The sequence below is a fragment of the Opisthocomus hoazin genome, chromosome 8 (genome assembly GCF_030867145.1).
Source record: "Opisthocomus hoazin isolate bOpiHoa1 chromosome 8, bOpiHoa1.hap1, whole genome shotgun sequence".
Taxonomy (NCBI): Eukaryota; Metazoa; Chordata; class Aves; order Opisthocomiformes; family Opisthocomidae; genus Opisthocomus; species Opisthocomus hoazin.
Window position 1 is genome coordinate 15,250,544 of NC_134421.1, and position 21,722 is coordinate 15,272,265.

The 21,722-nt window shown below is 47.9% G+C and overlaps 3 protein-coding genes across 5 annotated transcripts; 1 reads left to right on the plus strand and 2 right to left on the minus strand.

Annotated features, from left to right (window-relative positions):
* Positions 1–1,222: 1,222 nt before the first annotated feature.
* CIMIP4 (ciliary microtubule inner protein 4) lies at positions 1,223–5,181 on the minus strand. Its single transcript, XM_075429546.1, has 6 exons — positions 4,996–5,181; positions 4,532–4,607; positions 3,267–3,913; positions 2,616–2,763; positions 1,506–1,616; positions 1,223–1,308 (listed from the first exon to the last, which is right to left on the minus strand). The coding sequence occupies exons 1-6, from the start codon at positions 5,179–5,181 to the stop codon at positions 1,223–1,225; spliced, it is 1,254 nt and encodes a 417-aa protein (XP_075285661.1).
* Positions 5,182–7,441: 2,260 nt separating this feature from the next.
* Positions 7,442–16,210, minus strand: TST (thiosulfate sulfurtransferase). Of its 2 annotated transcripts, none has more exons than XM_075428110.1 (2): positions 15,519–16,210; positions 7,442–7,933 (listed from the first exon to the last, which is right to left on the minus strand). In XM_075428110.1, the coding sequence occupies exons 1-2, from the start codon at positions 16,111–16,113 to the stop codon at positions 7,635–7,637; spliced, it is 894 nt and encodes a 297-aa protein (XP_075284225.1). In that variant the 5' UTR covers positions 16,114–16,210; the 3' UTR covers positions 7,442–7,634. The 2 variants fall into 2 exon arrangements, with proteins under 2 accessions (XP_075284225.1, XP_009936070.2); XM_009937768.2 differs by having other exon boundaries at positions 15,528–16,207.
* Positions 16,211–16,242: 32 nt separating this feature from the next.
* On the plus strand, positions 16,243–18,933 carry MPST (mercaptopyruvate sulfurtransferase). 2 transcript variants are annotated; one of them, XM_075428109.1, is made up of 3 exons: positions 16,243–16,300; positions 16,702–17,354; positions 17,914–18,933. In XM_075428109.1, the coding sequence occupies exons 2-3, from the start codon at positions 16,760–16,762 to the stop codon at positions 18,210–18,212; spliced, it is 894 nt and encodes a 297-aa protein (XP_075284224.1). In that variant the 5' UTR covers positions 16,243–16,300; positions 16,702–16,759; the 3' UTR covers positions 18,213–18,933. The 2 variants fall into 2 exon arrangements, with proteins under 2 accessions (XP_075284224.1, XP_075284223.1); XM_075428108.1 differs by having other exon boundaries at positions 16,291–16,365.
* The last annotated feature ends 2,789 nt before the right edge of the window (positions 18,934–21,722 follow it).

A 21,722-nucleotide genomic window follows, 5' to 3' on the forward strand; every position in this document is an offset into this window, starting at 1 on the left:
GCACCAAATTGCTACACTTTGGAGCTGGAAGGCGAGATTCTGCAATAAGGGCCATTAAATACTGTGAGAAAACCACTCCAGGAAGCCTGAAAGACATCGTTCAAGCCCTTGGGTTGTCCTCGGTTACTGTCCAGATGCACTCTCTGAACTTCGGATTATGCAGACGGTATGGTGGGTGCATGTGCTTCTCTCTGAGAGGCATTTATCTTTGAGTTGGGCTAAGAGGTGAAAGGGGGGAGTATGGCGTATAAGAGCTTATCAGAGTTGCAGACTGGAGAAACCTTGGGGCTTCTTGCAGCTTTCCCGTTCCCTTTAGGTGGGATAAGCTGGGTTTTTTTATTTTTTTGCATTGGCTTGGCCTGCAAATGGTGTGGGCTTTAGTGAATAGCCTGGTGCCTCCTCTTCCCAGGTGATTTTCTGTTTGTTTTCACACACTACTGCTGCTCCCTGCCAGGGTAAGAGCTCTCCCTGAAATCCTCCATGTGGTAGATAACACAACAAAACCAGAGCGGTGGGCAGAGAATCCTCCTTTCCTACCCCACACAGGCATTTGGTGCCAATCGTATGGAGCTGTGCCCAAGCTATTGAGTGGACACCGCTTGGTGCCTTGCTGGCAGAGAGTCTGAATTCACCTCCGAAGCATCAATAAGGAGCTGGTTCTTTGCTTGGTGTTTCTAGCTGCTCTGTACACATGGCTCTGAAGCTTCCCCGTGTGGGCATTTTGCAGCCTTCAGTGTGGGGAGAGGTAGGCAGCATTCGGGTCCTTGGGCAACCCTGGTTCATTCCCAGTGCATCCCCTCTACATCTCTCTGGACTGCCCCCTCCTCATCCTCCACCCCCCCCCCCCTTTCTCTCACATCACTCTTCAGGATTCCTGGCCCTGCCTCATAGGTCCTACTCCACCTTACTGTGCTCAGCAGATGAATCTATACGTGGCCTCCTCTCACCACCACATCCCTCTTGCAAGGGTGTGTGCCTCACATGCCAACCAGGCCCGCCTTACCAGTGACCAACACAGTGACTGGTTTTGTATTCACATTCAGATTTATCTTGCATTGCTCCCCCCCAAAGACACCCTAGTTGAGAGGGGAAGAGAGCACCAGCAGCAAATCTGCTGCTGACAACTAGCAAGCAATGGGTTCATGCTTTATATGGAGGTTTATTAGATGGCTGAGGAAGAAGATCCCTCGCTGAATGTCCTCCAATCCTCAGTCTTCATCTTCTAAGGCTTGCCTTTTTTCTTCCCATATTTGTCCTCCGATGCTTTCAGCAAGTTAAGATTTAGGGCATTTTTCTGATGCCATTTCCCTGTAAAGAATCATAGAATCATAGCCTCCCTTCTAATGCTGTTATCCCTCAAGGATTTTTCTAGCTGTAGAGCTCCTCTCTTGTGAAAATGCCAATTTCTAGTCCACCTGCACCCTTGCCCAAACCCATTCATTGTCCTTGGCAGAAGCAGCATCCACCTCGGGAATTCAGCAGTGTACTTCTGGCAGAAGCCATACCTAGCTCATCAGTCCTCCTTCCGTGCCAGTTCTTGGGATCCCTGATTGCCTTCTGAATTACATCAGGGGTGTAGGAATCTTTCATCAAGCTCCGGCTCTCTAGTGGGCCACCTGCAAGGAACAGCAAATAAGGAACTGTACGCAGAAATTGCCCGACTGCAGTTCTGGAATTAAAGCAGGGGAGCAACACCAGCAGTTTCAAGGGCTCAAGAAAAGGCATGTGTTGACGTGTGTCAGGTGTGGGGCTAGGTGTTGAATAACAGCTTCATAATCACCCAGGAGGGAGCTTGTGTTTGCCAATTTATCTGCTTTTCATCTTCAAGGATGAGACACACACAGAGGGTGCTGCAAAGTATCATCTTTATTTGTATTCCAGTGCCTTTTCTTTGCTCAAGTGTCCACTTATCTCCTGTTCAGTCCCCTCATTCATGTAAGTAACTTCCTACTCAGCAGCACAGCTCCACAAAAAGGACCATCTTACCACTCTAGTCCTTTTTTGAGCTCCTTTTCTGCCACAATACTTACAAATAGTTCCCAACTGTGACTTCTGTTTTTATCCCCTCTTGACTTTTAGCCATTTGAGGGGGCTTTATTTCAATCTCACATCCCTTCCTCTTCACCTTCCTTTTTATTGTACCCTTTCCTTGACAATAATGATTTTGAACTCCTTGGGGAAAGATGTCCTTACTTTCTATGTGGCTGCACAAACCCAGGACAATGCAGTCTTCAATACCCAGCAAGGTCTTGTCATGGAATGCACTGTATAAGGAAAAGGAATCTGTCTCCTCTTGGTACATGAGAAACTGGAACCGGAGACAATTATTTCAGTGCTTCTTGGATATGATCATAACAAGAATGGGATGAATACTTCATTCCCAATGTTTGTTTAGATGGAGGGATCACTGGGGATCTTGGAAACAGAGGTTTGGGGAAGATGTTTCAGAGCCCCACATTTCTAAAGGTCTTGAAGAGAAATGTGGATAGAAGGAATAAGAGGGCAAAGTGAGGTTCACCTACAGTCAGATGTCTACCAAAAGCAGCATGGCTGCCCAGGCAAAGTGTAGATGGAACCAGCCTGAAGGTCAGCCATAGGTATGTGTGTCCCCTCACCTTGGAAGATATTTGACCTCAGCGTATAACCCAGCTGGTTGTAATCAGCAAAAGGTGCAGAGTTCAGGGGGTTTTTTAGCATTCGAGTACGGTCGCGGAGTCTTTTCTGTCCCAGGATTGATGCTGCCTTGCACAGAGCTTGCCATTCCTGAAAACACAAACAAGGAACCACTGTCAGTCCACGTTCCCCAAGTGTAGCAAATGACTGACAGTTCCAGCCCTGCATAGATCTGTGAGCTATGACTAATCCCTGGGGCCTGGGACTGTCCTTGAGTCTCCCTCAGTGCCTTCTGTAGGCATTGTAATTGCATAGGACAACTGGGGCTGGTAAAAAGGGAGGAATTATAAAGGGATGATGGTGTTGGGCCCTGAACTGGGTCCTGCTACCACATTGTTTTGCCTTGCTGAGTTGGACTCTGCCTGGCTACAGGACCCTTATAAATGAAAGGAGGATGGAAAAACAAAATTACAAAAGAGATGGAGAAGGGCTGTCTGTAGAATGTGTCACTGCCTCTTACTGTGAAGCCCAAATCCATCCATCTACATGTCTTCTAGAAACTGCTAATATCCCACCCACTCAGTCCACTGCTAGACCATAAAAACAGCCTTCAACCTGCCACAAAGGAGACATGAAATGGCTTCCTCCAATACCTCTTCATCGCTGGTAAGTTCCCCTGCACTGGCAGATTTATATTTGCCATTAGCATGGATCAAGCTGTTTCTGTTCTCCTGAAGGAGCTTCCATTCTGCTTTCATACCTGGCCCTAACGATGCTAAGGACTCTTTGGCACTTGATCTGCTGCAGATCTCCTTGGCTTTTTCATTGCTGGCTTTGATGTTCTTCCGGAAAGATCCAGGCCCTCTAGACCCCAGTGTTTGGTGCTGGCCTGCTACTGGTTCTTTGGCATTTGAGATGGATTTGGTGCTCTCTGCCTTCCTCTGCCTGGATATTGCAGACAGGCAGTAAGTGCTGTTCATCTCTCTTGGCTTCTGCCCCACTGTCGGGTCTTCGGTAGCAGAAGTATCTTCTCTTTCCTCTTCAAGTCTTCCTGAATGAAGAACCTGCATAGAGGGAATTTTGGCCTGGAGACTGTCTTTGGTCTGTCTTCTAGGCTGAACGTACTTTGCAGAAGGAGATGCCTGGGATTTAATAGATGCGGAGTTCTTTGCAGTTCCCTGAGCCACTGGGCCCTTGGAGATCTTCCAGCAGGCTCTGTTGGAGCTCTTTCCAGATGTTCTCTGTCTGCCGGGACACAAGCCTTCTGGAAGACGCTCCTTTTTCTCTTCCTCAGATTCCACTTAAAGACAGAGATAATAGCTCAATAAATTTGATACAGTTTTGATAACAGGTGGTAACGTAAATGGAGCTGGAAACAACGGGACGTCATTGCATCATTGTCAGACAACAAAAGAAACAGTAAAGGTCTCAAAGAGGGAAAGAAAAGAGAAAATAACAATAACCTAGCAGCATTATACCAATCTTCCTGCTGAACCGGGAGAAGGTTCCTGGGGAGTCTTAAACGCTTTTAAGAGATGAACAGGCACAGAAGTGTGGAAGTAAAAATCTTCTGGTCAAATACGGACACCGAGGTTTCTGTTTTCTCACGTGTAGGGGCCCCTCCAACCCATAATCACTCTCACGCTCGTGAACATCTGCTTACAGTCTCTGTGGCTCATTGGTATTTGCTGATGAGTTTATAGCACAGCAGTGGGTTATTGTGCTTGTGGAGGGAGGTAGTGAGACAAGTGCACCAGTGGAGGAAGACATGCTCGGGGCAGGGGTATTTTATCCCATCAGCCCATGGCACATGGTATCCCTGTCCAAGTAGCTTTCACTCACAGAGGTACCTGCAAATCTGGGTGGCATGAAGGGAAGGAGCGAATGACACATAGCCTCACAAGCTGTATGTGCTTACCTGAAGTACTGGTGGCCAGCACAGAGTCGCTTTTTGTCACATCATGTATAGGAGACGCTGGAACCTCTACCACATACTTGGAAGAGAAACAAAGGCTGTGTCAGGCTCAGAGATGGGAAGGAATCTATGTCTTTAGATGACATAGATTATTCTCACACAAACGTATTATACGCCTTCCCAGGTCAAGATAGAGCTGTCCCTGCCTGCCTGCGTGGTTGGTCCTACAATCCACGATCCTCTCAGATTAAAAAAGCACCAAAGTCCTGCAGGATTTCACATTAACAGCTCACATGGGACAGCCTTCCCAGGACACGGCCAACCAGTGCCTCTGAGGTATACTGAGCTGCAAGAGTTTTCAAGGGCAGTGGTGCAGACACAAGCCAAAATGGAAAAAAATCTCAGTGAAGATGTCTTTATTCTGAAGCACCCAAAGATGTCAGACGTGTCATGTGCTGTACAATTACAGCATTTCCTTCTTTTGGTGCATTCAAGTAAGGCCAGAAAAATGGGGAGAGGAGGTGATAACCATAAAATGCCTGAGCAGTGCTGGCTATGCAAAAGAAGGGAGATGGGCTGGAGACAGGGCTTCCTCCAAGATTCTGGCACTGCCTATATCCCCTGTTTCGCTTTGCTAGTCCTGCTGATGTCATCGATCCAACACCCAGCCTTTGCAAACTGCCTCCTGCACTAGGAGGAAGCTGATGTCTTTGCTGCAGAGGGAATGTCTGTATAACCCTCAGTCGTGTCTTGCTGATGGTCTGCGTTCCTCATCCCAGCAGGACCCTAAGTGCTCAGCCCATGTGAAACCTGTGACAGGTTACAACTGAAGCCATGGCCCACGCTGGTGAATATGGTAACTGTGAGCCTGCTGGCACTAGCAGCAGTACAAATGGGATGTTTGCGTTTGTCAAATTAGCTCATGACATGACATGTACGCTTACCTTCTGCTCTTGAGGCTAGTTATTGGGATGAAGACACAATTGCTGATGGGGCAGGGAGTCTACCGCTTCAGAGTAAACTCACCAGGGCTGACCTGAACCAGCAGCTTGTGTCTTACACTGTGCCAGGACTTTGCAGCAGCGGCTCTGGTGTAATATAGGGATCCTGAAGCTGAAGTTACTGTATCAGCCAGACTCCAGGAGTCAGTGCTGTGTGCTCTGCAACTGTATTAAGAGACAGAACCTCTCCCACAAAAAGAGCAGAGCCACAAGAGCTGAAGAGAGGAAGCCAGTCCTGGCTCACCAGGCAGGATCTGCTTCTTTTCTGTATTGCTTTTCATTCTTTCTAAAGAAGAGCCAAATATTTACACATGATCAAAGTGCAGGAATCTGTGTTGCTAAATAAGCTCCTATGTTAACTCCCACCTCCTACTTAAAACAAAAACATGCCTGTTTGTTATTATTACTATATGCAGTGGAAAGAACTTTCCAGCCTGCTGTTGTAGAAATTCCTCCTCTCCTATTTCTTCCAACGAAGCAGAATTTCTGAGTCATGAGGCAATGTGCTGTTTTCCCATGTCCTGTTCACTGATAACTTTCACTTCCCCAGTTCCTCCTGGACAAAATGACGCTGAAGCCTGCAACCGTTCCTACTTTCTAGTTTGTATATGTTGTTATTGCTTATTCTTCATTTTAATTCTGAGCCTGAAGGTCAGAAGTCCAAGCACCACCCTGAGACTCCTACATCTTGATGCCAAGACGGACTTCAAGGCCATTTGACCATCCGCCTGGATAACAGAAGCCACAGAACTATGTCTACCTATTCCTTTGCTAAGCCAATTCTGTGAGGGACAACAGAAGATGTACTAGAAAAGACATACCTTGATCAAAAAGCTAAAAATTATTAAACTTGATCTTTCTTTCTGAATGAAAAAAAACCTCAGAAATGGATGTTCAGCGTTGCCTAACACTCTGACTTTCCTGACATGCAGCTATGGAGGGAGCTGTCTCTCACAGGCAGAAAAATAACCTCCTCTTACAGGCATAGGAATTGGTATGCCATTCTCCCCAGCCACCAGATGTGGTCAAGAATGGTTTCATACGCCTTCCACATCTGGCTGGGCCTCCAAAATATGATGAGATTTGAGTGACTTTCTAGACCTGAGAAGCCCCATAGGTGTCAAAATGACATTGGATCTTTTATTGGTTTTGGTTTTGTTTTTTTTAAAAGGAAAAGAACCAGGATTTAACAAGAGGCAAAGCCTCTTCTGTAACTACCTCTCTCACCTGGTCCAAGATCCCCGATGTGGTGCCACAGTGATTCATACAAGCATGGAGGTCCTGCTGAAGTCCAGGTGTGGAGGTGGGATGAAGGCTGAAGAGCAGAGACAGTTGCTAGGGAACAACCCTCCCTCTATGAGCTGTGGTCTCCATGGGAACCAGAAAAAACATTAGCAGAGACCAGGGTCATCCTTGCTGACTGAAAAACAATGAGGAGAGTAAAAGGCTCATGTCTCATGAAACAGCTGTGCTCAGAAGTTCTCATCACATACACGGGATTTCTTGGAGACTTTTGTAACACAGTCATGATAATCAACAAGATTGTATTTCAGCACAACTGGATCTTCCAGCATTTCCAAATGCTTCAAATGAACTCACTGACCCCCATCAGAAAGGAAGAGGAAGGTGCCCCCATTTTCCACATTAGAAAAGGGGAGATGGTGGGCTGGCAAAAGTTCTTACATTGAGTCAATGACAGAACCACAGCTTGCCCTCCTGTGTCCAGCACCCAGTGCCTTATTTCAGCCCTGGACTTTTCATCCATTCTGCTCCACCATGGACCTGAGCTCTCACCAGGCCACTGGAATTTCTGCAAGTCTCCAGTGAAGAGTGCAACTCTCCTTCATGTTGCAAAGCCACTTTTCCCACCCAGCACAAGCAGGTCACAGGCAACAGACAAGAATTAGAAATATTCACAGATGTATCATCTTAGATTTTATTCATTGTAAGAAATCACAAGATTGATAGAAAATCATTGTCATTCTTAGAAAAACTGGCAAAACATAAATCAGTGTGGTTTTTGTTTACTTCCACCTCCTCCCTTTCCCTGTACCCTGGGCTGGAGACAGCTGCTAGGTCTCATTGCCCAGGAAGCAGCTCTCCCTCTAGGCCTTGTTGCGCTTCAACTCCGAGACCTTGTAGCGAGGTGGGGCACGGTGGAACCACTCTGACCAGGAACCATCGTAAACAGCCACATCGCGCTTGCCGCACAGGTAGGCTGCCAAGGCAATGTGACATGCCGTAACACCTTTGCGGCACGTGGCTGTCAGTGGCTTTGAGAGATCCACTTTCTTCTCACGGAATATTTGTTGGATCTCCTCAATGCTCTTCTCATGGCCAGTTTCTGTTAGGAATGAACGGAAGGGTATATTCACAGCACCAGGGATGTGACCAGATTCCAGCCCTGCAAGAGCAAACAAAAAAAGGAAACACGAGCAAGAAGACATTAACATAGGTGATGAAAGACACCTACAAAAAAGACATTAAAGAGACATCACTGCAGATACTCCCACTCCCTCCAAGATACTAGTTTGTTTCAGCTGATGATGAAGATGCAAAGCAGTATGGGCCTAAAAAGAGGAGGACAAAGATTACTCAACTTTGCTGAAGTCAAAACTTCCAGAATATTTAACAAACTATTCCCCCCCAAATGCAATGAGAGGCAGGAATCTGAAGAAGCCCTGGACGTGACAAGAATCAAAGAACCACCACAGAAAAGATCCTAACAAAGGCATTAAGGGGGATCTGTGTAAAGAGAAACACAGCAGCGCATTTCTGACCTTCCCCAAGTATGCCAGCAGTGTGTAGTGACACAGCTTTCAGAAGCAGGAAGCGTGGCCCATATGTGAAATTTGTGAAAGTAGCTATCTGTTCACAGTTTAATCCTGTGACACTTTAAAATCATATTTCAGAAAAGTAAAGCAACCTTAAAGTCAGCCACATTACCGCTGAGGTGGCTGTCCTGGGGCAATGGGGTCAGAGAAGTGAGAATTTAGATTTCATATCACTTTTTATCCAGCCCATGGATGAAATCAGTATGGGTTCTGTTTTTCTATGGGTATAAATGACCACTTCAGACAAGCTGAAAGTTGCATCTCAAGAACAAGGTCATTGGAGAGAAGCAGATATAAAAATATGATGGATAAGATTTTCATCAGGCTCTTAAAATTCAAGTTCTGTCACTATAGGCTTAATCGAAGTCCATTACACTGAATGGAAGCTTTTCCATTGACTTTTTGAGGCTTTGTATCAAGTCTCATTGGGACAGGAAACATTATATATTACACTGAAAATGCATTTCAGGGAATGGTTCCTTGCTAGGTTGGAACTTCTAATGAGACAGCGCTGGGAAAGTCACATAAATAGTAACCTATTTCACTGACAGCTTTCCACTTGCCTAAGTCATCAGGGCAACTGATCTCAGGAGATGGGAGAGATTGGGGCAGGGAACCTTTGTCACATTCAAATGATTAAAGTATACCCAGTCAGAGACTGGCATCACACGTCACAATGGCACCAGTTTCATCGCTGGCGCAGAGTGATGTCATGACATGATGAGACATGTCATATGGGGAAAACGGGGTTTGGGGAGGGTATTGAGGAGGGAATTTTTGTTCTGTTGGACAAAGAGTGAGAGCCTAAACACAACCAAAGCTGCCCTGAGTCAGCTTCACAAGATCTCTCCCTGCTCCAGATGGACCCTCTTTGTCTTGTTTCATCTCCCCGAGTGCCTTAGAAATCTGGCACTGTTGTCTGCTAGTGACCTCATGCATCCTTCAGAAGTGTTCAGCATTACAGGGAGAAGTCAGGAGAAAAACTGCTGACTTCTGGAGGGACTAACATTTAAAAAAAGAAAAAAAAAGACAGTGTTTTGGACTGATGCTTTCACCACATTTTTTCCAGTTCCAGAAAACAACAGTTCATCACTTCAGTGCAGAGAACTGCAAAACCCACGCTCATTAATGTAACGTCTGCATGACAGAGGGGAAATAACAATTATACAAGAAATGAGTGTGAGAAAACCTTGTTGGTAGTTCTCATACTGCAGAGCTTACTGGAGAGTTACATGCCTGGGTTAGGCTACCGCTTTACCACAGAGTGAATGGTCCCGATCCTGCCATTTGGCAAGGCTCTGTTGCAGTACTGGTGATCACCCCAATACTGACAAGTCTGTGAGCTGCGGAACAATGCTCTCACTCCATCCTCGGGCACTGGGAAGTGTACTGAGATCAAGAAGTCCTCAGGACTGAACTAGAAGGGCCAGCTCTTGCTCAAGGCAGCTTGCTGGGCCGCCAATTCAGTTCTTAGGTGTCCCAGGTCCCATGGTCATGACTGCTTTTCTAGACTGTTCACACACCTTAAAATAGGTAGGTTTGTACCCTCTCTTATTGGAGACTGACATGACATATACTCACCACTCTCAAACAACTCTCCAGTTAGGAGCTGAGCAGATCTGAACAGAACAGTCTCATCTGAGAGCATTTTTTACTTTGATCTATAAAGACATTTCCTTGCTTCAGAGACTCAAAAGTCTGTTGGAGTCAGAGACCAAAGCTTGCACTCTGAGAGCGAAAGATGGGGAATTCTGCAGGAGCTGCATTTACTCATGTGTGTGGGTGTTCAGCTGAAAGAATGAGCTGACATTGCACAACCACAATCCCTTGGACTGCCTAAGAAGCACTCTTGAGTGGTTGAGGAAGTCTTATCAGCTCTCTCTTTGCTAGGACAAGAGCAGAGAAACACAGCACTGGAAGGCAAGGCTGGACGCAGCTGGGATCTCAACACAGGAGAGGATACATCTGCTCCTGCCTCATACAAGGCAGAGCATACTCCATGCCAGATTCATGCAGTCACACTTAGAAAGTCCTGGAAGTAACCACAGGATTACAGAGCCTGGCTCCCAGCTACTGCAGTGATCACTTTATAGGCTCCCTCTCATAAAAGTATCCATCTCAGAACCAGTTTGGATTCCTGCCATGAAAATTCCAGCTGAGGCACCTCCTTGCTCATGTGAGGAGGAGTATTCCTTTCCAATGTTAAGTTCATCACAGTCAGTCCATACATCATTTATCCTTGAGCTAACACTGCCCTGCGGCTGAAACAGTTTCTCTCCCTTTCTGCTACTGTTCCAACATACTGACGGCGAGCACTCAGCACTCCCAACAGCCTTGTGCCCTTAGCCTAAAACCAGAAAGAGCTCGTTAGATACACTTTTCCCTGCTTCAGCCACCCTAGAAACAGTTCTAGGTGAACCACCGGGCTTCTGCATAAGGAAGTGGCATTTCCTAGCATGTCGACTGGTAGACAGAATGTTGATAACTGCTGTTAAGGCCAAATCGCATCTGAGGTTCTTGTACCCAACCAATTAATCCAAGTCTTATCCTCTTCTATTGCTTCCAAATGTGGGTCTTCAGCTTGTAAGAGAAACACAAGGAATTAAGAGTTTCAGGCTACTAAGCATCCAACCTTGCTCTCTGTAGCATTACATTTCCTGCCACTTCTATCACTGCAGGTGGTACCTGACATAATTACTCCCCATGTGATCATTTAAACCTCCCCCAGGCTGTGCCAGCAGCACATTTCAGCAGCAACTCCCTATTTTCAATGCCTCTATGATTCAGAAAAATATGAAAGACAACATAGAAGCGTAATGATGGGACCACGCTGGCAAATTCCAGCCCCACAGATCTGCTTTCAGCATAAGCAGTTCTTATCTCCACTACCTCCCTTTCAGCCAGTTTTTTTGGAATTTAACAGTATTTGTGCTATTTCCCCTCTTCTCACATTAAACCAATAATTGCCCCTCTAATATTAAGTCCAAAGCATTAATGAAGTCCAAATGGAACAAGTCTACCTCACAGGCATTTCCAACAGCTGGAAGAAAAGATGATCTATAACTTCCAGGCATGCGTTGTTCCCATTTCTCTCAGGTGGCAAATCAATTCTGTTGGTAAGGAAACAGAGCCCTTAGCTGCAGTGCAAGTTTACCAAGGTATTTTACTCAATTTTGCCTTCATTTCAATTATTCTTGAAGAGTTTTCTGAAAGCCTTCCAGTCTATCCATGTTGTGATAAAAGATCAACAGCTGCCAAGGCTGTGCTGTACCTCCTATCCTAAATACAAATACAAACTTTGCCGGTGTTTCTGTCCTGCAGAGCCATGCTCTGATTAAATTTGTTAAATTCTTGCCTCATAGAGTTGCAATGTCACATGACTGATTTTTGACACAGATTTAGGACAGAGATCATCTGCCTCACAAATGTGAGCATAGAGATATCTTTTGGTTATACTCCTTCTTTAGAAATTATAATTTCTGCTTCTTTCCCCTTCTTCTTGCTACCCCTCCCCCTACTCTGCATTTATCCTCAGAAGAAAAAAAAAAAAAAGGGTAGCACAGACTCAGTATAATTCTGAGACCGTACACAAATAATCTTTCATCTGGAACCCCTGCTAACTGCATAGCAACCCTATTTACCCTTTCTCTCCTTGTTCTCTTTTTATTCACTTTGCTCCAGCAGTTTTTGTTATTTGTTTTAATTCCTTTTGCCAAGCCTCACTCAGCATGGCTTCTGGCAATCCTCCCTTACAATTTGTAATGTGTAATGTGTTAACTTCTCTACTGCTTAATCCCATTTTCCACATCTGTTAAGATTCTCTGCTTAAATATATATTTTTTTGTTGGCTATTTATCTAGCTAAGACTACAGCCCCTTCTTTCTAGCCTTTCCCTTTGCGATGAAAGCTTCAGATGGAATTTCTTCATGTCAAAAAGACAAAATATGTGCCTTGTCCACATTTAACTCCCCGTGGTCTTGGAGCTGGCTGGCTGCAGATAGCTGTTCCTTTCCAAATGCCTGCTCTGTTGCCTCGTTTTTTATCTCTCTCTTCCATTCAAATTGTACACCTCAGAAGGGACCATAAGTAATCTCACTTAACCTACCGTGAACTCACTGGAAGTAACACTTTAAGCTTGGTCCTAGCCAGCTCCCTATGAAGTCCTCATAGTCAGGTCAATACGCCTTCGCCACCGATGTCAAACTACTGTGTGTGTATACAGCCACGAGAGTCAGCTCTAAGAACCAGCAGCGCCATGGTGCTAATTCTGGCAGCTGATGTTTGTCAGCCTCATCACATGAATGGACAGCTTTGGACTGTAGGTTCCTGGGGGTTGAAACAGACTTTGACAGTCTCTCACTCTCCATGTTGTGCCTCGAGTATTACTTCACGGTCAAAGTAAAGCCAGGCCATTCCCAGCTCCAGACTCCACTTAGACAAGAGAGGGAAGAAGCAGCAACATTTCATTTTCACTCCCACTGCCACGGAACATTCTAGCTGAGCAAAAGCTTTATGTTTAGAGCAGGGAGAACTGAGAGCTTGGAAAATGGGCAAACCCTTCAGAGTTGTGCATGTGCAAGGGAGGCAAGGACTACCTCAAGGCTGAGAATAAGAAGGAAAATTGTTGGAAGCTCATGAAATGACTTTGGGTTTGCTTTCTTTTTTAGATGATGGATTTCTTGTCTGGCAACTTTCGCCTCTTAGGTGTCTGCAGAAAAATGCATACAGAAATTTGCAACCTTTCTGTATGCATTTCTTCAGTTGTAATTTTTGTTCCTCAGTTTTCAGTGCCCAATACTTAGAGAGAGTCAGCACTGGTAACCATCATGGAATTATTTTCATCATCTGCCCCTGGATTCCCTGGGATTGTCTCAGTCCAGGGTGGTTCCACAGACCTGCATCCTACAGCGCCTGAGTAAGCGGGCCCTTGCAGAACCTGGCTGGGCCACTTCTGAATCACAGATAATGAGCAGGCCTGAGTTGCTAGGTCCTCCAGAAACACAGCACTGTGCAGGGACACCTTTAACCGCTCCGTGCCTAGGCCAGGGCTGCACATCTGATGGGCTTACGCGGCACACCACCCCTGAGCATCCAAGCTTTTTCATCCAAAGCAATACCTGCATTTAAGACCTATGAGCCTTGGCTTATAGAAACGCTGTCCTTTTTTCTCCACCCTGGCAACCTGGGTAAACCTCTCCCAGCAACTAAAAGTCAGCCATGTGTTATGGCTTATGCTACAGAGGTCTAGATCCCAGCAAGGTAGCTGCTGCATAAAAATAAAACAGGGACAACTAATTCTTACCACAAGGAACTGAAAAACTAAAGAGGCAAAAGAGTCAGCTGAAATTAGCCTCTTCTAGAGAGATGGCGTTCATGGAACTGGAGAGATTAATTGACTTAATTAGGAAGTCAAGAGCTGAGGCAATAATTAAACTGAAATCACCTGAGAACACTGCAAGTTCCTTAACCTCAAGACCATTCTTCTTCTCTAAATTGCAGGCAAAGTTTCTCCTCCCTGATTGGATGACCCTGGTAATTAATTAGCATTGATTTCAAATTGCTCTTATAGGTGTAAGCACTGTCTTCTACCCACTGCTGGCTGTAGCACAGCTACTTGCTAACCTGGTTCAGGAGGCTGTTGAGCTCCTGTGGAATGAGCAGCTGCAACTGGAGTGCTTCTCCTGCTGGTTCTGCTGCGGGAAGCAAAACCGGACCACTACAAATAAACCGTTCCATGCTGACTTATTTCAAAGGAAAAATCTGTTTTCAAGATGCTGTCAGGGGCTGTGATATTTGTCACCTGGTGACAAGTCCCCCTTTGGGAAAGAGAATGTGAACTCTAGCAGCTACCACCAAGGAGCGTTTTATTCACATCTTGAGGCTAAAATTCAACCTTCGCTTTGATGGGCTGCAGTAGGCAAAGAAACAGAGTGATAAGCCTAACTCCCCTTCTCTCCCTGCAACAGTCTCCTCTGTCACTCCCGTTACATTTCCCACCTTCCACACTGTCTTGCACAGGTTGAGTGTGTTTGGGCAGACTCACTGTAGACACTTCTGCAAACCACATGTACAGAGCCATTTACAGCCAAATGCTCCCGGGGTTCGGACGCAGGAATTTATTTCAGGACACAGCATCACACTCCACAGCTGTACAGGAGCACACATAAGACAACACCCAGAACAGAATGACAGCCTGTACACGAAGCAGCAGCACAGCACCGTCTCAGGACCACAGAAGCCTGCCGCATGCCCGCTCCTGCAGTGTGGAGCTCTGGACTCAGGCCCAACAACTGTTGCTGAGCTTTTCTGTGCTTTGTTTCAGTTTGAAACTCTGCATTTCTTTTTCAACCATTTCTTTGACTCCCTTTCAGAGGAGAGGTTATTCTGGGATATACCAAGGCTTAAATTACACAGTAAGGGCCTCCCTTTAACAACCAACTTGAATTTCATTCTAGGCACACTGCTGTACCAGCTGTCCCCACTGCACAGGGCTCCTCCCACCCCTGCTGCTTCTGTGTCCAGTGTTTGACCGAGGTAACAAAACCAATTTTTGTTCCTGTTACCTGGAGCACCCAAAAGAGAGAGGCTGACAGCCCATACATTCAGGAAGGGTTTGGGGCTTTTCTTAGTCTTGTTAGATTTAATGGCAGAGGGCAAAACAACAAAGATCAGCTCAAGCAACATTTGCTGGGAGCCAGAGCAAGAAGGAAAATGTCCCTTGGGTTACTGTACTGCCTAAAACCTGGGCTTTTGCTGGTGCATTCATTACGGTGCGGTGCCTGTATGAATACCGATAGTTTGTGCGTTGTCTGCTAGCGTTAGATAGGACCTGGAGCAAACCCCTGGGAGTTCTCACTTCTCGTGTTTGCATTCCGTCTGATTAGCTTCTGCGGGGTGTGGGATGGGGGATCCTGCAGCCAACTGACTGCAGACCTTTTCTGCTGCTCCCTCCTGCAGCTTTACAGCCAACTACGAGAAAAGCATTCTGTGTGGGCAGCAGGATCCGAATGCTCAGCTGTGGATCCCTGAAGGTAAATCAACAGGTTAGGCTGAGGCATGCCTGTGCACTGGGAAAATCTGTTTGCTGGCTGGGAGGAGCTGATATGCCTGGACTAGTATCGGCACTCTGGTGCGGGGGGCAGGTGCCGCTCCCACCTCCGTTACCTTGGTCCAGCTCGGTCCCCCGGAACCGGCCCTCGGGGCGGGAATCCACCACCTGGAACCGCAGGGACCCCACGTTCTGCATCATCTCCTCGAAGGTCTTCAGCAGGGCCGTGTTCAGCCTGGCCTTGAAGACGGCCGGGGCGGGCTGGCTGACCTCGGCTGTGACGGGGTGGCCCTCCTTCACCCAGTTCTTGAAGCCGCCGTTCAGCACGGACACCTCCTGGTGCCCGAAGGCCCGGAACATCCACCATGCGCGGGGGGCATAGAAGGTGCCCAGCTCGTCCCCGTCGTACACCACCACGTGGGTGTCGTTGCCGACCCCCAGGCGCCCCACGTAGTCGGCGAAGTGGGACTCGCTGGGCAGCATGAAGTCATAGGGAGACGACTGGTCCCGGCACTCCTCGATGTCGAAGAAGGACGCCCCGGGGATGTGCCTCTCCCTGAACTCCCGCCGGGCGTCGCGCTCCTGCGGCGGGTACCAGGAGGCGTCCAGCACCCGCAGGCTCGGCCCCACCCGCCCGGCCCGCACGGCTTCCGACAGCCACTTGGCCGTGACCAGAGCCCTGCCCAGCACCTGCGGCGCCATCGCCAAGGGCCGAGGCCTGGATGGGCTCCGCCACGGAGTCGGCCCCGCACACACGCACACAAAATGGCGGCGGACGGACGGCGGCCCGGCGGGGCGGGGCGGGGGCGGGGGGGGCGGGGCTGGCGGGGGGGCGGGGCTGGCGGGGACTGAGGGCGGGCGCTGCCCGGCTGAGGCCCGGAAAGCGGAGGTACGGAGGGAGCCGCGGCCCCGTCGGGGCTGGGCGTGTGCGGGGCGGGAGGCGGCGGGGTCCCGGTAAGGCCTCGGCTGGAGATGGGCTCCGGGGCGGTGAGGGCGGTGGGGCCGTACCGTGCCCCGGGGCGCTCGGTACCCCCCGCTCCCCTCTTGCCGCTGCCGGTGGTCGCTGGAGGTGGGGGGGCAAGGTGGGCTGCGGGGGGCCGGGCTCAGGGCAGGGTCTCGGCTGAGCTCTGCGAAACTCCTTGTTCCCAGGGCCAGAGCGTTTCCGACCCCTCGCTGTGGGCTTAGCCAGCACCTCGGTGCAGACACAGGCCTTTGGTCCCCAAATCCATCTTCGTCCGGTTGCTTTTTGTGAGGCCGCTCTCCTAACGTGTGGCTTTCTTCCTTCTGCAGCCGGGTGGATTCAGGCAGACCACAGGAATTGGGTGGTCTCGGCCAGGACTCGGGAACGATGTCGCAACAACTCCTCTACCGTGCTCTGGTGTCTGCAAAATGGCTCGCGGAAGCCATCAGGTCCCAGCAGGCTGGCCTGGCCTTGAGAATCGTGGATGCATCTTGGTATTTGCCAAAGATGAAGCGTGACCCGAGGCGGGAGTTTGAGGAGCGCCACATCCCCGGTGCAGTTTTCTTTGACATTGACCAGTGCAGCGACCGTACTTCGCCTTACGATCACATGCTGCCGAAGGCTGACGACTTTGCCGAGTACGTGGGGAAGCTGGGCGTGGGGAATGATTCCCATGTTGTGGTGTACGATGGCAGCGACCAAGGTCTCTTCTCGGCACCCCGAGTGTGGTGGATGTTCCGGGCCTTCGGACATGAAGCCGTCTCTCTTCTGGATGGCGGCCTGAAGAACTGGCAGCGAGAGGGGAATGCGCTGAGCTCTGGGAAAAGCCAGGTAGCTCCCTCTGAGTTCCACGCCGCCTTGGACAAGTCCCTGGTGAAAACGTACGAGGACGTCTTAGATAACTTGGATTCCCACCGCTTCCAACTAGTGGATGCACGCGCCGCAGGACGGTTCCGGGGAGTAGAGCCAGAGCCCCGAGATGGTAATGTGCCCCCTGAGACACTGACATGATAAAAAGGGTCTTCATTTAAGGTGCTCATCAGTTTGACTCCTGTAGAGGAAATGAAGGGGAATGCGGTTGTCCTTTACGAGATGGGAGTTGAGGCAGTGTATCTGTGCACCTGTCCTCTGCTTTTGACTAGCAAGTGGTGCTCTGTGAAAATTCAGGAGTGGGGAAGCCGTGTGGTTTTTTTCTCATGAGGGGCTGGGGTGAGGAATGTAGCTTTCATGCACCTCAAAGATCTTCATTGTTCTCTTCATGTACTGGTGCTACTCTTCCCCTCAGAAGGACCTGTGGAGGTGCTTCAGTTGGTGCCTCATCAGAGTGGGTCGCTGTGATGCGGGGAAGATGTGGAAGGAACTGGGAGGAGGAACAGAACTTGGCAGGATTGTGTCCAACACAACACAATAAAACAAGGATTTGTTTTAATAACGTACGCTAAATAATAAATATGTCTCCCAGTGAAACACAGAACGGGTTTTGCAATGCGTTTGTCCTAAACGGTTGAGGATGATTCCTATCTGTATTGCTTTTCCTCCAGGAACTGAGCCTGGTCATGTCCCTGGGTCGATGAACATCCCCTTCACTGATTTCCTCACAGAGTCTGGCTTAGAGAAGACCCCCGAGCAGATCCGCAGTCTGTTCCAGGAGAAGAAGGTGGACCTCTCAAAGCCGGTGGTAGCCACATGTGGCTCTGGGGTCACTGCCTGCCATGTGGCTCTGGGGGCATTCCTCTGTGGCAAACCAGACGTCGCCGTGTATGACGGGGCCTGGGTGGAATGGTACATGAGGGCACAGCCGGAAAATATTATTTCTGAGGGAAAGGGGAAGACCGTGTAATGGGTTGCTTTGTGTCCCTCCTGTGCAGATAATTTGCCTTGAAACAGGATTTGGAAAAGATGGGTTAAGCATTCCTGGTTAAGTGTCGTGAGGTGAAAGTGTTGGATAACAAGTACAGGCACATGGTGCTTGGGCACTTTCTCCTGATCCTACCGCTGCTGCTTAGGAGCATAAAGATGATCTGGGTGGCCAGCTCTAGGTGACCCTGCTTGAGTAAGTGGGGTGAACCAGATGAATTCCAGAGGTCTCTTCCAACCTTAGCTGTTCTCTGATTCTGTGACCTTTTTACAGTATGAGATGGAAGAGAGAGAGTGCTGGTGGCAGCATGGGGAAGTAATTGGGTCAAGCCAAGCTCGTGGCTGAGGATGTTCTACCATGTTCATTCGCAGGATGGTCGTACTTGTATAACTGTGCCTCATGATCTTGTTCTCTGCCTCTGTTCTAGAAGCCATCCATGCACTTTATGGCCATTTTGAGCGCAAAAGTTAGGGGAAAGACGTACCCGTTAAAGGAGCAGATATGGCTTTGAGGTTGGCATTTACGTTAGAGGCTTGATTTAGATTTCTTCTTGCACTTGGACTTTAACTGCAATGTGTACTTAGCCAGTTTTGTACCCCCACGGTCCAAAATCCCCCTTGGGGAAAAAAAAAAGAAAAAAAAAGATCCTGGGATTAAAAAAGAGTCAATAAACATGTGTTTCAAGGTCTTTCTGCTGAATGGAGCTTGTGTGGGTGTTGCGTGGCTGATTCCAGGAGCTCTATTTTTATGGGATCCCTTTGTCTTGAAGATTCAAATGAGATGTTTCCTTCTGTCCATGAGTAGAACTGTATCTCTTACCCTCATCAGGCTCTTTGGGCCAGGAAAGACAATGGCATGCCTCTCTCTTGGGACTTGTCACCATCTTCCTCCTTTCAGTCCTTATCCATTTGCTTTTTGGCCTAGAACTCCATGTTAGTCATAGTTCTGTTCTTCAAAGACTGGATGTCAGTTCATGTGGTGACAATTGGACTGCATGGGTGTTTCCATTCTTTCCATGAGGCTTACCATGTGACCTTAAAAAAACTTAGGGGAGCTGAGACCTGCAGAGGAATAGCCCATAATGGCAAGTATTTTTTCCCCAGGACCACTGTCTTGTATCTGAGAGTGAAATCCCCCTGGACGTCGCTGACAATGTTCAACAATTTGTTCTCTCTAGGATTTTCTCCTAAAAAAAAAAAAAAAAGCCTGTGCCTGTTCTGGTGCCCGCTGGTAACTTAGTTAATGAGACAGGTTCAGCTCTTGGTCTTGCAGCAACAAATACCAGTGGATATCTGAGGATGATGGCGTCATTCTTTCTAGGTGATGCTATGGATGCTTATGATCTCCGATTTGCAGGGTCCCCTCCTAGCCACTGAATACAAGGGCTGTATTCTTTCCTGTTGGAGACGGTTTATTCTTTGCATTTCCTTTGGCCTCTGTTGGCTGCAGCTCTGCCTTCTTCCTGGGCTTGGCTTGCATGCACACAAGCTCCGTTTCTGCTCACCTCCTGTGGAGCTAGAGTTTCACTGTCCGGATTTCTTCCTCTGTCCTCCCCACCCACATGCAGCCTGGCCCTTCTTTCCACCCGTTTCCAGTGACTGAAAGTGTTCAATATCCTACTTACAGCCAGTGTAGCAACCTAGATCTTCAGGGACTTGGGGCTGGCATTGCAGCAAAAGTGCTGAGTATAAAGAGTGCACAGGGGTCCGAGACGAGCGACCGTTTAGTAGGCAGTGCAAGACACAGATGTGGATGAAATAATGACCTTTTGTATTTGCCAGCTTCTATTTAGTTCTTTGGGCTTAGACTTCCCGAAAAGGCTTCCTTTGCAGGTTACAGCACGCCCTGCAAACTGTTAAGACTTTTAGTTCTGGATGTAATTGATGGTGTAATTAATTTTATTCTCCTTCCTGCTAGGGAAAGGTTTTCTAGTCCCATGTTTTATGAATTTCCACACCCAGGTAATCACTGTGTTTTAAAGGCTTGTAGCAACACCTTGCTTTATCCCAAGTAGGGTAATTTACTAGCAACTGTTTCCTGCAGGGGAAAGGGAAGAACTAGTCATGTAGGACATTTGATTGCAGTCTGCAACTGAGAGCACTTAAAAAAACCTTTTTAAGCTGAAGTATGGTATTGACATGAAAAGGATAAGCACTCTCTGGGAACAGTGAGTGGTGCTAAACTCTCTGTGGAGGGGCCTCCCGACCTGAGCAACAGGGGTGCTGCTTTTTAAGGACCTATAAGTTAAAGATACTTGTATAGACTGTATGGTCTAGTATGGGGTCTTATAGAAGGATCTGGCTTGTGACATCTTTTCTGTTCAGGATTTCTAGCTTCTCCCGCCATCAGCCAAGCTAAGAGTCTTTCATGTGGTGGTTTGTTAAGGTTTAACACCCTGGGTGTGGCTAGGGCATGAGGCTGATTTTGTAAATATGTGGCCAGGCCCCTGTGTACACACAGATGAACTGGAGTGCTGTGCCTGTTCTGTTTCTCCAGGAAAATTAAGTTGTTAGAGAAAACTGACATATTCTTTCAGACTTCTTTAATAATTTCCAGTGGATGCAAGGGGCTGGCTTTTGCTCTTGTCCTTCCAGAACACTTGGCAATGCAGCTTAAGCACTGTGTTTCTTTTTCTGCACTGACCCCAGCAGCCCCTGGGATCAGTGGGAATCTTTCTGCTTTGTCTGACAGAGACTGAGCTGCTTTTCTTTGTCCTGTGTGTCACCGGGAGCTGTCTGGTGCAGCCTGGCCCCCACCTGGAGACTGCAAACGAAGTGAAAGTGTTCCCCTCTTCCCTTGCTCTATATTTTGGCTGTGTGGCTTGATGGCATCTAGCAGAGCCCTTCCCCCTCTCTGGTATGTGTGCCAAGTCTGGCATTACTCAACTGCCCTTCTCCCAGCTGGGTGTTGAACCACAAAATTTCAGTGGTTCTGAAGTTTCACAGCTTTTGACAAATATTTACCAGATTATGAGCTTTACCTTGATTTCCCCACAGAGAAGAAATGGAGAACTTCCTCCTCATTACAAGATATTTTGTCTTTCTGGGGTATGTGCTGTTATGTCACATATCAAAAATCTGCCCAAGAGTGTCTTCTGATATTCTCCCTCATCTTAGTTGAGATCAGTTCTCACGCTGCAGGCAAAGCACTGGAAGCCATTGTGGAGACTGAAACAATGTTTTAAAAGCCTGGAAACTGCAAAAACCTATTCTGAGACATGACAGATGCTACTGGATATATGGAACAGCTGAGGGGGCTTGCACCAGGACTATAAATGTTCTATAAATGATCTTTATGTCCCTGACTGACTGGGTGGGTTCCCGGTGGGAACTGGAAACTGGGAAGGGGAGGAGTGGATATGGACGCAAATCACTGATGTTCATGACTCTCCTGTGGAGAATTTGCCGCAGGGAAAGGGGAATAGCACATCTTTGGTGGGACAGGGCTCGTGGTGGCCAAAAAGTACCCTGAAAAACAACGCTGATGTAGGAG

What these genes read in the sequence shown, in the direction of transcription:
- CIMIP4 (XM_075429546.1), bottom strand. Translation starts at nt 5,181, where the DNA reads ATGACATCAGCAGGACTAGCAAAGCGAAACAGGGGATATAGGCAGTGC. An exon ending in GCTGGCCACCAGTACTTCAG is followed by an intron (nt 3,914 to 4,531) that starts GTAAGCACATAC and finishes TCTGTCTTTAAG; the next exon opens with TGGAATCTGAGGAAGAGAAA. An exon ending in AAGGAGGACTGATGAGCTAG is followed by an intron (nt 1,309 to 1,505) that starts GTATGGCTTCTG and finishes GATTCTTTACAG; the next exon opens with GGAAATGGCATCAGAAAAAT.
- TST (XM_075428110.1), bottom strand. Translation starts at nt 16,113, where the DNA reads ATGGCGCCGCAGGTGCTGGGCAGGGCTCTGGTCACGGCCAAGTGGCTG. An exon ending in GCTGGACCAAGGTAACGGAG is followed by an intron (nt 7,934 to 15,518) that starts GTGGGAGCGGCA and finishes TTGCTCTTGCAG; the next exon opens with GGCTGGAATCTGGTCACATC.
- MPST (XM_075428109.1), top strand. Translation starts at nt 16,760, where the DNA reads ATGTCGCAACAACTCCTCTACCGTGCTCTGGTGTCTGCAAAATGGCTC. An exon ending in AGAGCCAGAGCCCCGAGATG is followed by an intron (nt 17,355 to 17,913) that starts GTAATGTGCCCC and finishes CTTTTCCTCCAG; the next exon opens with GAACTGAGCCTGGTCATGTC.